Source organism: Mauremys mutica, chromosome 13 (assembly GCF_020497125.1).
Source record: "Mauremys mutica isolate MM-2020 ecotype Southern chromosome 13, ASM2049712v1, whole genome shotgun sequence".
Classification (NCBI taxonomy): Eukaryota; Metazoa; Chordata; order Testudines; family Geoemydidae; genus Mauremys; species Mauremys mutica.
Window position 1 is genome coordinate 59178418 of NC_059084.1, and position 10230 is coordinate 59188647.

The 10230-nt window shown below is 54.7% G+C and overlaps 1 protein-coding gene across 1 annotated transcript; it reads left to right on the forward strand.

Moving 5' to 3' along the window:
* Positions 1-3215: 3215 nt before the first annotated feature.
* On the forward strand, positions 3216-9830 carry LOC123347898 (maestro heat-like repeat family member 5). The gene is made up of 7 exons (XM_044985083.1): positions 3216-3458; positions 4192-4347; positions 5442-5564; positions 5953-6055; positions 6896-6970; positions 7808-7961; positions 9739-9830. Exons 1-6 carry the CDS (start codon positions 3216-3218, stop codon positions 7918-7920), a joined length of 813 nt encoding a protein of 270 aa, XP_044841018.1. The 3' UTR covers positions 7921-7961; positions 9739-9830.
* Positions 9831-10230: the final 400 nt, after the last annotated feature.

Sequence of the window (10230 nt, forward strand, 5' to 3'; positions counted from 1 at the left end):
GGGCCTTGGGGGAAGAACCACATCTCCCCAGGGAGGTGCTGCAGCAGCTGCTGGACAAGCTCCAGCAGAGACGCCGGAAGGAGAAGAGCGGCAATGAGTCCCCGGCTGTAAGTGAGATTTGAGATGTCACTTTGAGAACCCGCCACCGCGGGGAGGATGGTGCATCTGTGTGTGTGAGGGGGGAGCTTCACCCCTTCTTAGCTTCAGGCCAGGGCTCCACTACACAATGAAGCCGACCTGCGTTACCGCGGCATACAGCCGCCACAATTCCATCCCTTGTGTGTGTCTGCACTTTGCTGCTTGTGTCGGCAGTGCACGTCCTCACCAGAAGCGCTTGTCTCGATTGTACGGTCAGGGTGGGGCATTGTGGGAAGGTTTTCAGGACAGGGCATTGTCCTGAAAGCCAGTTGACGTACGCGACGTTGTGTCTACACTGACACTGTATAGACCTAACTGTATCCACCTGGACTCTCTGCCACTTGTGGAGGTGGAGTTATGAATTTGGCACCAAGGGGCAGTTCTGCCAATGGGAAGGAAATTCCATAGTTAGGGTGATGCTGGGTGAGGGGCCTTGCGTTGACATAACTCTGTAATGCAGACCAGGCCTTAGTGTGTCCTGGCCACCTCCTAGCAAACCAAAGAGGTGTAAATAAAGCTTTGCCCAGGAAAAGTTACTGATCTGAAGCGGTTTATCTGCTGGTACCCTGGCTCTGTTTGCTGCTCTAGGTGGCTCTTTAGTGAGCAGGTGCAGTTCGGGTGTCTCTTGGAAGTATCCAGGTTTCTGTCTCTCTAAATTGTGACTAGAAATCTTCCCAGCATGGGATCATGAGATGTCCGGTACTTTTGACTGGGCCAGAAACATTGGGTCTACGAGAACAGATCTCCTCAGGATGGTTTCAGCCCATCCAGTGATGGCTGGAAACCCAAAGCACAGAGTCTGCACCATTAAGAGAAATAATCGAGAATAACGTCATCCAGACTCTTCTGACCGTTCCATAGGGCTCCATCCTGCTTCCATTCCAGAAATGGGTAAAGTTTCAGGACCCTCCAAATGTCTCCTCCCCTCTCAGGAGCCAATCCTCTTTTGTAATAGGCTGGGGAGGAAATGAGACCTGAGAAAAGGACAATAGCGAATGGCAATGGGGGCAGGTGGCAGATTGGGCTAGTGGAGTGAAAGTCTTTCCCCCCTCCAGGCAATGAGGACCATTTACGAGGTCCTTTTCCTATGGGGATACCGAGAAGCCATCCTGGAAATGTATCCCCAGATGCTCATTCTCTGCGTCAGGCAAGTGCAGTATGTGATGGATCTGCACTTGCCAGGGACCTACATGGCCAGCACGACATCCAGCCCCGAGGAGGGATCCAGCTGCCTCAACCCCCTAAGGGAATGACTGAAAGGAAAAGGAAGAACAGATTTGTTCTGCTAATCACATGTGGGCTGTTCATGGCCATCATTTGTTCGGGTGCTATAGTTAGCCCAGGCTCGCTTACACCAACTAAGGTTCTGGCCCCACATGCCCGCTTGAGTCCTGTTACCTGTCACAGTAAAGAATCAAGTATTCAACCGCATTGAGTGATGACATCAACCATCTTCAGAAGCTACAGTGTCACTAACTGGTTACAAACTCAATGAAACTGCAGTGTCGACAGGGCCCATTGGGCAGGGAAGCACCATGATATCACACTGGATCTATCCTCGGGGAGGCTAGCTCCTGCTGTCCATGCTGTGTGTGCCAGGGCGTGTGCAGATTTGCCATACTTGGGGCTGATCTCATTGCCTGACACTGGTATTTTTTGTCTTTAGCACATCGGTGGAGGCTGTGAAGACTCTTTTTTCCATGCCCGGATACTGGAAGGAATTTGCCAGCATCCAATTTCAGCAGGGTTGGGACATGATATCTTCACGATGTTACTATTCGCAGGGTGTTGGCCTGATTGCAAGGTAGGAGCCCAAAGGTTCCTCTTCAGTGGGTCTCTCTTGGGAATGGGATTTCCGTGTGAAATGTTCCTCTGTTCCAGGCTGCCTTCTTAGCCCAGCAACTAGAGAGGAACTCTCTCTCCCCCTTGATAACCACAAGGGACTTTCTGCTCCATGTTCCAGAGCCATGATCAAGTTTGAGAACCCTCAGCTCCCTGCCATCTTCAGAGAGGCCATCACCATTGTCCAGAGTGAGAAGGAGGAGGAGCAGAGAAATATCGCCATGACTTTCTGCACTGAGGTGAGATTCTTTAGTTGACAGGCACAAGTGGGCTTTCTGGAGAGCAGCTCAGGCCAGTAAGCTCTGGGCACATTGTCAGCAGCTCAGCAGCCTTCCAGCCAGCTAGCTCCTCTCTGCACATGGATGGTGGTGGGGCATGGCACAGAGAGGGAGGGAGAGACAGGGTGAGATCGCTCCTGGCTGGATGTGCCTAGATGGGATCATGTGACAAGAGGAGATGTTTCTCCGGTGCCCCAAGGCCATGCTTCTCTCCTCACCTTTTCCTGGGGTTCTGCTTTTCTTCTGCCCCAGGGGTCGCTCCATGGCACTCAGTGGGGCCTGGAGATTCCCCTTTCCCTGGGGGTTTATTTGTGACTTGTGCATTAGTCTAAGTTCTGGGAATGAACCAAATGAAAGAGCAGCAACTGGCTCCCTACACACCAGAGACGTTGTATGGGAGTAAGTGGCCATTTGGTAAAGATGAGTATCCAGGGGACAGACCCCACAGGAAGACCTCTGCTCCTCAACCTGATGTTGATTTGGCTCTTTCCAGTTTCTCCAGAGTCCTTCCATTGAGACGATACTGACAAAATCAGAGCTCCAGGCACAGCTCATGGAATGGACCCAAGATAAAAATCCCATTGTACCTCGGCTCAGTCTGCAAGGCCTTGGCAGTATTGTGCTCCAGCCAGAAAAGGTGAGGGGCGTGGATTGCCCAGGGGACCGAGGAAGCCGATGTCTATCGAATAGCTCAGCAATGAGAGCGAGATCCCCACACAAGCCTTGTTGTTTAACACACAGCACTCAAATGTTGGAGATGCATTACTGAGCAAATCAAGGCACGACGTGGTCCCTGCTCCCGTGAGCTGACCCCTGATTGCAGATGTGATGCAATGGGGGAGGCGGGTGAGCAAAGACAAAGGTTACAGTGAGCAGCTGGCAGAGAGTGACAGGAGAATGACTTTGTGCCCCGTTGGGCGGCTGTGCCAGCCGTGGTGTCTCATAGGTTGGAGTGGGATGGGCCAGCATATGCCCCAGGCTGTCATCCAGGATAGTAATGAGCTGCCTTCTTCATTCCTGCAGGTGCAATCGTTACGGGCCCAGCTGCCAGCAATCATGGACATGTTCTGTGACAGGGATGGAAGGCGTGTCATGGGGGCCATGCATCAAGCTGGAGACATCATCTACCTCCTGGATGGGGAGGGGCTTGGCTCCATCTCCCAGGACATTGCAGTCAGCCTTCGTCCCTTCATTGATGACGTAAGGCTGGGAAACACAGGGGAACCCCATTCCCCTTCTCCGCCTGTCTCTGGTGCCCTTGTCTCTCTCTCCCCATCCCCTTGTCTCCCACCTCTCAGCCCTGCCATGGAGCCTCCAAGGGATGCCCCCGCCATGGGTGGGGAATCTCCTGCTCAGCCACCTCCCTGTCAGAGCTCTTCTCCGCAAACCTCAGCCTCAGCGCCATGCTCCCAGCCCCTGCTGCCGACTGGCATGGGGGAGAGGGGGCCTAGCACTGGGCAGACGACCAGCTGTCTGGAGAACATCGGCCCCCAAAGAGGTGGAGATTCCCAGCAGGAAAGAGGTGGGTCGGGAATGGCCCGGCTCTCAGGGGCACCGAAGAGCAAAAGAACTGCTGTGTTTTGTAGCAGCACCTCCCTGAAAGGCTCCATCAGCTGCTCCTCCCCTTCCCCGGACCGGTCTCCAGCAGCCTTCCCTCCCTCTCCCCTAAGCTTCTAGGGGTCTAGGATTCTGTGCTCTCCAGACAAACATTGCATCTAGGACACCATGGGGCTGCACGGCCCTGCACAGTGTCTCAGGCCCTGTTCTGCACAAGGTGTCTATGGCGCTGGCCTGGTGGCCTCACTGCTCCCACGAGCCAAGTCAGTTATCACAGGGGAACCGGAGCAGCGTGCGGATTATGACTCTGTCGCGTTATGCTCTGATCCTGCCCGGCTTTAACCGGGCTTCCCCACTCCCTGTGTGTCATTGCCAGGAGAGGGGCAGCGTGCGCTCCGCTGCCATTTTACTGCTTGGCAACGTGGTGAGCAGCGTGAAGGACCCGGACAAACCCATCGTGCAGCAGGAAATGATCCACTGCTTGCTCCCGCTGCTGCTGCATCTTGAAGACCGGGATGAGAGTGTGACACTGGTAAGTGCCACGGTCATTATTTCCTGAAGAGCAAAGAGCCAGAATCCCCTGGGGTCCCCACTCCATTAATGGCCAGAGCCCCTTGTCCAAGCAGAGTCTTCTCCTTCCTGCTTCACTCCATGCTGGAGCCCAGTGCCTCATTCATTCTCACAGCACACAGCACAATTGGGAAGAAAAGCCTTCTTCTGGGAAAGAGCCCTGACCCTCTCCTGCAAAGGCAGGCCTCAGGCCTTTGGGCTGCTGCATCCAAAGGTTCACAACAAGAGGCAGCAAGAGAAAAGGGAGCATAGATCTGTAAGTGCCCCTTCGGTTCAGGGAGCTGATATCTGCCCACAGCCTTCTGGAAAGTGGGTGCAGCTGCCATGACTTCTTCCCTGGAGCTCCTGAGAGAACTTCTCCAGGTCCCAGCTTCCCAGAATTCACCGGACGTTGCCCTCTTTTGTTGGGCCAGCTGGGATGTGGAGGGAAGCCTGATCTGGGGCCCCTTTGGTCTGACTCTTTGGGATCCCAAAGCTGACTCACGCTCTCATGCAGTCTCTTTGCACCTAAGGACTGAGCTGTGGAGATCTCTTATGAATCTTTCCAGGGCCGTCCATAGAGGGGTGCAGGGCCTGGGACAACACCCCCTACTCTGCCCTAAGCCCCAGCCCCACTCCATCCCTTCCCCCAAGTGCCACCCCACCTCTTCTCACCCCTGCTCCGCCCCCTGCCCCATCCCTATTCCTCCCCTCCCCCCAAACTCACACCCCCTCATTTACCGAATGATGCTGGGAGCTGGCGAGGTGGGGCATAGCATAGTGGGACCGGGAGTACTGCTCCTGGCCCCAGCATGGCCCACGTCCTGCGTCCCCCTGAAGTGCGGGGCCCCCCAAAGCGCAGGGCCCTGGTCAACCACTCCAAACCATCCAAAGACAGGACGGCTCTGGCTCACTCCAGCCAATTCCCTCTCCTGAGCACACTCCTGTGTTCAACAAATGACAGGAATCTCCTCCACTAGCAGGAAAAGCAGGAGAACAAGGGGCGGGGAAGGTTCCATGTCCCCCAGACTGTCCCTCTCTCAGTGAGAATCCTCTTGGTCTCACCTTCTCTTGCAGAGATGCAAACTGACGCTCTTCCGCTGCGCAGTGTTTCTCAGGTGGGCTCATTTGAAGACGCTGTTCCGCAGCATGGCCTGGGATGGCTCCACACAGCTCATGAAGTGTGCCTGGAAGTGCTTGGTAGGTCAATTCCTTGTGCCTTGAGAGTGGTGAATGGGGACTTGAGGGACACCTTTCTAACCCCACACCCTGAGTACCCATCTGCTTCCGTTGGGTGGCAGGACTGTATTCCAGGCTCTCTCCTGGTTCATTTCTGCAGGAGTTACAATCCCTTCATATTTTTGAAATTTTTCTCCACAACTGTCAGACCTGCAAACGTTTGTTTTTGAAAATGAAAGCTGAGGTTCTGGAGAACACAATAGTAACTCCAGAGAGGTGCTGCTATGGCGTATGGGCTCATACTGGCTGTTGCCATGACCTGGCTCTATGCTTTGGCTTCCCTGGACTAGTCGCTGTGGGAAGAACATGTCATTTGTATATTGTGCGTTTCTTCCTTCTTTCTTCCTAGATGCAGAACAACAAGAGCCACATCCCCAAATTCCTGTTCCAGGCCTTAGAGTACCTGGAAAGCTCACAGACAACAATCAGACATTCTGCAGCCCTGTTCATTGGTAAGCAGAGCAACTTCACTTGATCTTTTTTGACCAGCTTCCTTCAAAGCCCTTTTCTAGACTGCTGCTCTGTTCCCTCCAACAGCCCCAGAATCCTAAAACTCTGTGTGTGTGTGTGGGGTGGGGGGATTTAGGCCAATTCCACCAATTCCCCTGAATCGGGCCCTGTGCCTAAGAGGGTCCCGTGCCCAGTGAGAATCTCTTCCCTGGCTACTGGCGCCTTTTTAATTTTTACTCACCTGGCGGCGCTCTGGGTCTTCGGCAGCACTTTGGCAGCGGGTCCTTCAGTGCCGCCGAAGACCTGCAGTGAGTGAAGGACCCACCCCCGAATTGCTGCCGAAGACTCGGAGCACCGCCCGCTGAGTACAAGCCCCACGTGTTTTTTTATATATGTGGTTGTTGTTGTTGTTGTTGTTGGGTTTTTGTCATCCTTGCCAGGGCCCCGTCGAAACTGTTTGAATTGGGCCCCGCACTTCCTAAAGCCAGCCCTCTGTGTGTGTGGGTGTATGTGTGTGTACGTGATAGAGAGAGATAGAAAAAAAAATTAACATGTCTTCCAAGATGAAGGGAGCAACTTAGCTCTATCGACCGCACCAACGTCCCCTGCCCACAACAAGTCTTTGGCTGCGCCTAAGGGAAACCAGCATGATGTGAATTCAAACTCCTTTGGAAATCAGTCTCTGAGTGACTTCTAGGCTCCTGATGCTTTATCTAATGTGCTTTGTGAACAGATGTAAGGAATGTATTTAATTTCCCAAGGGCTGTCTTGGGGGAATGCCTGCATCTTTCGCAGTTTTCAGCGAAGGATTTGAAAAGTAATGAGATTCATTGTCTGTCTAGGAAATACTATCCACCATTACTGTGACTTCTTGTCTGAAACAGTGACTGAAGATGGCATCTCCCGCCTGTATGAAGGTAAGGAAGTACTTCTGTGTGTTTGTGCCTCTGTGGGAAGTACACGGGTGCAGCACAGGGCCTGAACACAGGTTTGAATGTGTCCCTCTCTGTCTAAGGACAGAGTTTAACAAAGAAGGATGGTTACGTGAGCTTCCATCGAGGTGCCACAATATGTGTACGGGAGCAGGGGAATTCCATCCCTAGCTCCTAGAATAGACGTAGCCTTAGAGCTGTGTGGGGAGACTGTCTTCATAGAGGTCAGAACATCTCTAAAGGAAGGGCTGACAGAATTGAAAAGGGCTGTTATTATTAAGGGCGATGATGATGATGACAATTACCCTCTGTAGGGAAAGATTCATCACTTGCCCTCCCTGGAATGGAGAGATTTCAGGCCAGGGAACCACTCAGAACTTGGTTATCAGCTCATAGGAAATCCCCTGAGTGCACATTGGAAACATCTTTCCCTGTGACCTCTTAAGGAATGAAGGCACAGGGCCACACAGGATTTCAGTAGATGTTAGGAGTCTAAATCCCTTTGCAGATCTGTGCGTAAGTGTTGGATCATTTAACACCTCTGCTGCTGTCACTTTTCTGTTCCATCCCAAGGAGAGTTGCTCCCACCTGCCTGTGTTTTAGCGTGTGGACGTGCATATGCTGGGGGAGGGGGAAGTTACGCACGGAATGGGGTCTCCTCTCTGTCCAGGGCTATTTTGGGAGTAGCTGAGTTGCTGTTTCTTGCCCGCAGACTCTTGGGTAGCTAATAGCATGTGGCAATGGCCATCTGAAGGGGAGGTTTCCTAGGCACCAGTCACATCAGCACCATGGGGCTTTCAACCCGTTTCCTCTTTGTTTCAGCTTTTCAGGAAGTGCCTTTGACATGTGACAGGACCACAGGGCACATCCTCAATAGGTATTACAAATGGCTGCAGAAGCTTAGAAATCTCGTGTCGGGTTCCGCATTCGACTAGGGAACCGGGACCGACACAGAAGACCTCTTTGTCTTGCTATGGTACGTACAACAGCGTCTTTGGAACAGGGACTGAACAACGAGGTGGATACTGGCAGATGACAGAAAATTATGTAGGTCAGTGAGGCGTAGAGAAGACTTTGAAGAAGTTGAAAGGGATCTAATAAAGCCATGTGACTGGGCAGCACAATGGCAAATGAAAACCAGAGCTGACAAAGTCAGGGCCATATGCATGGAAAGCCCGGAGGTGAACGACTCCTACGTATCACTGGTGTTGGACACCAAAGCACAGCCGGTTGGGCCCAGTGGCTGGAGCAGAGGTGGTGGGGCCTAGTGGGCAGGGTGGTGGTGGTGGTGGTCGAGCCGAGGAGAGCCAAGGGTTGGAGCCAGAGTGAGGAGCAGCTAGGAGTAGGGCCTGGGCGGGATTAACGATTCGCAGCCAATGGGAGCTGTAGGGGGCGGAGCCTACAGGCAAGAGGCAGGGCCGCCCAGAGGGGGGGCAAGAGGGGCAATTTGCCCCAGGCCCCGAGCCCCACGGGGGCCCCCACCCGAGTTTTTCGGGGCCCCTGGAGCGGGGTCCTTCACTCGCTCCGGGGTGCCCGGCAAACTCTTGTGCGGCCGGGCGCAGGAGCTTCTGCCGCTCCCGGTCTTCGCCGGCGGGGGGTCCTTCCGCTCCGGGGCGGAAGGACCCCCCCCCCGCTGGCGAATTACCGCCGAAGACGGAGCGGGACCTGCCGCCGAAGTTCAGCCCGGTCTTCGGCAGTAATTCGGCGGCGGGGGGCCCTTCCGTTCCGGGACCCGCCGCCGACGTGCCCCGAAGACCCGCGGCGGGGCCCCCTGCCACCGAATTACCGCCAAAGATCGGGCTGCGCTTCGGCGCCGGGTCCCGCTTTGGCAGTAATTCGGCAGTGGGGGGGCCCCCGCCGCGGGACTTCGGGGCACTTCAGCGGCGGGTCCAGGAATGGAAGGGCCCCCCGCCGCCGAAGACCCCGGGCCCCCGGAATCCTCTGGGCGGCCCTGGCAAGAGGAGCTCATAGAGTATCACTAGCAGGGTTGGGAGGGACCTCAGGAGGTCATCTAGTCTAACCCCCTACTCAACGCATGACCAATTCCCAAATAAATCCCCAAACGGCCCCTCAAAGGTTGAACTCTCAACCCAGGGTTTAGCAGGCCAATGCTCAAACCACTGAGCTATCTCCCAGGACAGAGGTTCCCGGCGCGGTGCTCGTTGCGGCGTCACGGCTGGGGTGGGGGGAGAGGAACGGCAGCGCGCGGAGCCGCCTCGCCCCACCCCAGCCAGGCAGAGTCGGCCCGTCTGGAACGCAGCACACAGGGGCTTTAGTGGCTGTATCACGGGGCCCCCCTTAGCCCTACTCCTTTCATGAGTGCATCACTGCCCCACTTCTGCCCCAGCCCCACACACGGTTACAGGGCAGAACCCTGTAGCTGAGCTCTGAAATCTCTCTCACTGTAATGAAGTTACTGCAGAGTCAGGACAATCCCACCTTTGGGCTCCATGTCTGACATCTCTCCCCACTGCACAGAGCCCTACATTCACAGAGCTTCTCGCACGTGATTCCCTCAGTCATCAGAGCCAGGCGAAGAGAGGAGAAAGTCTCCCAGACTCCCTTTATCCATTGCCAGCCCACAGGGTAGCGGAGGTTGTGGGGGATTGGGTGCTCTCTTTACGCAATGCCAGCTCTCAGGGAATTTACAAATGAGCATTAGCAAAGTGCGGTGGTTCTGTGCTGTGGAAAACTACGCTGCTTGAAAGTTTTGTTCTTCTGATTTGTGTTACTGCCCTTTCTCCCTCTTACAGACATCTAGAGGCTAACAGGAGCCAACCAAGCCCAACACTGATCACACCTCTTGGGAGACGGCAAAGCAGCTGTTGCATGGGAAGGAGGAGAGGGAAGAGGGAGAGCAGGATGTGCCGGGGTGCACCAGTCACACATAACCTCACAATCTAGGCGGCGGAAGCCAAGCCCCTCCCCAGCCCTGCCGGACATGCTACAAGTGGAGCACCAGTGTGAAAGGGAGCAGCTCAGCTCAGTCTAGGCAGATACCGAAAATGGAGGATGCACATTGTAGGCTCCATTCCAGAAGCAGTTGAAGCAGACTGCAGAGCCCCGAGGTGCTGAGACCCAACCCCATCCCCGGGTGCCTGCAGACATGCAAGGGAGCTCAGAGTCTCTGGGAGATTCCCACGCCGGGAGCCCAGAGACCCCCAGCCCATGGCCTAGAGACATCTCGTAGGAAGTAACCTGGGAGAACTAGCCATCGTCATGCTGAGTGACGTCAGATGTTCTGG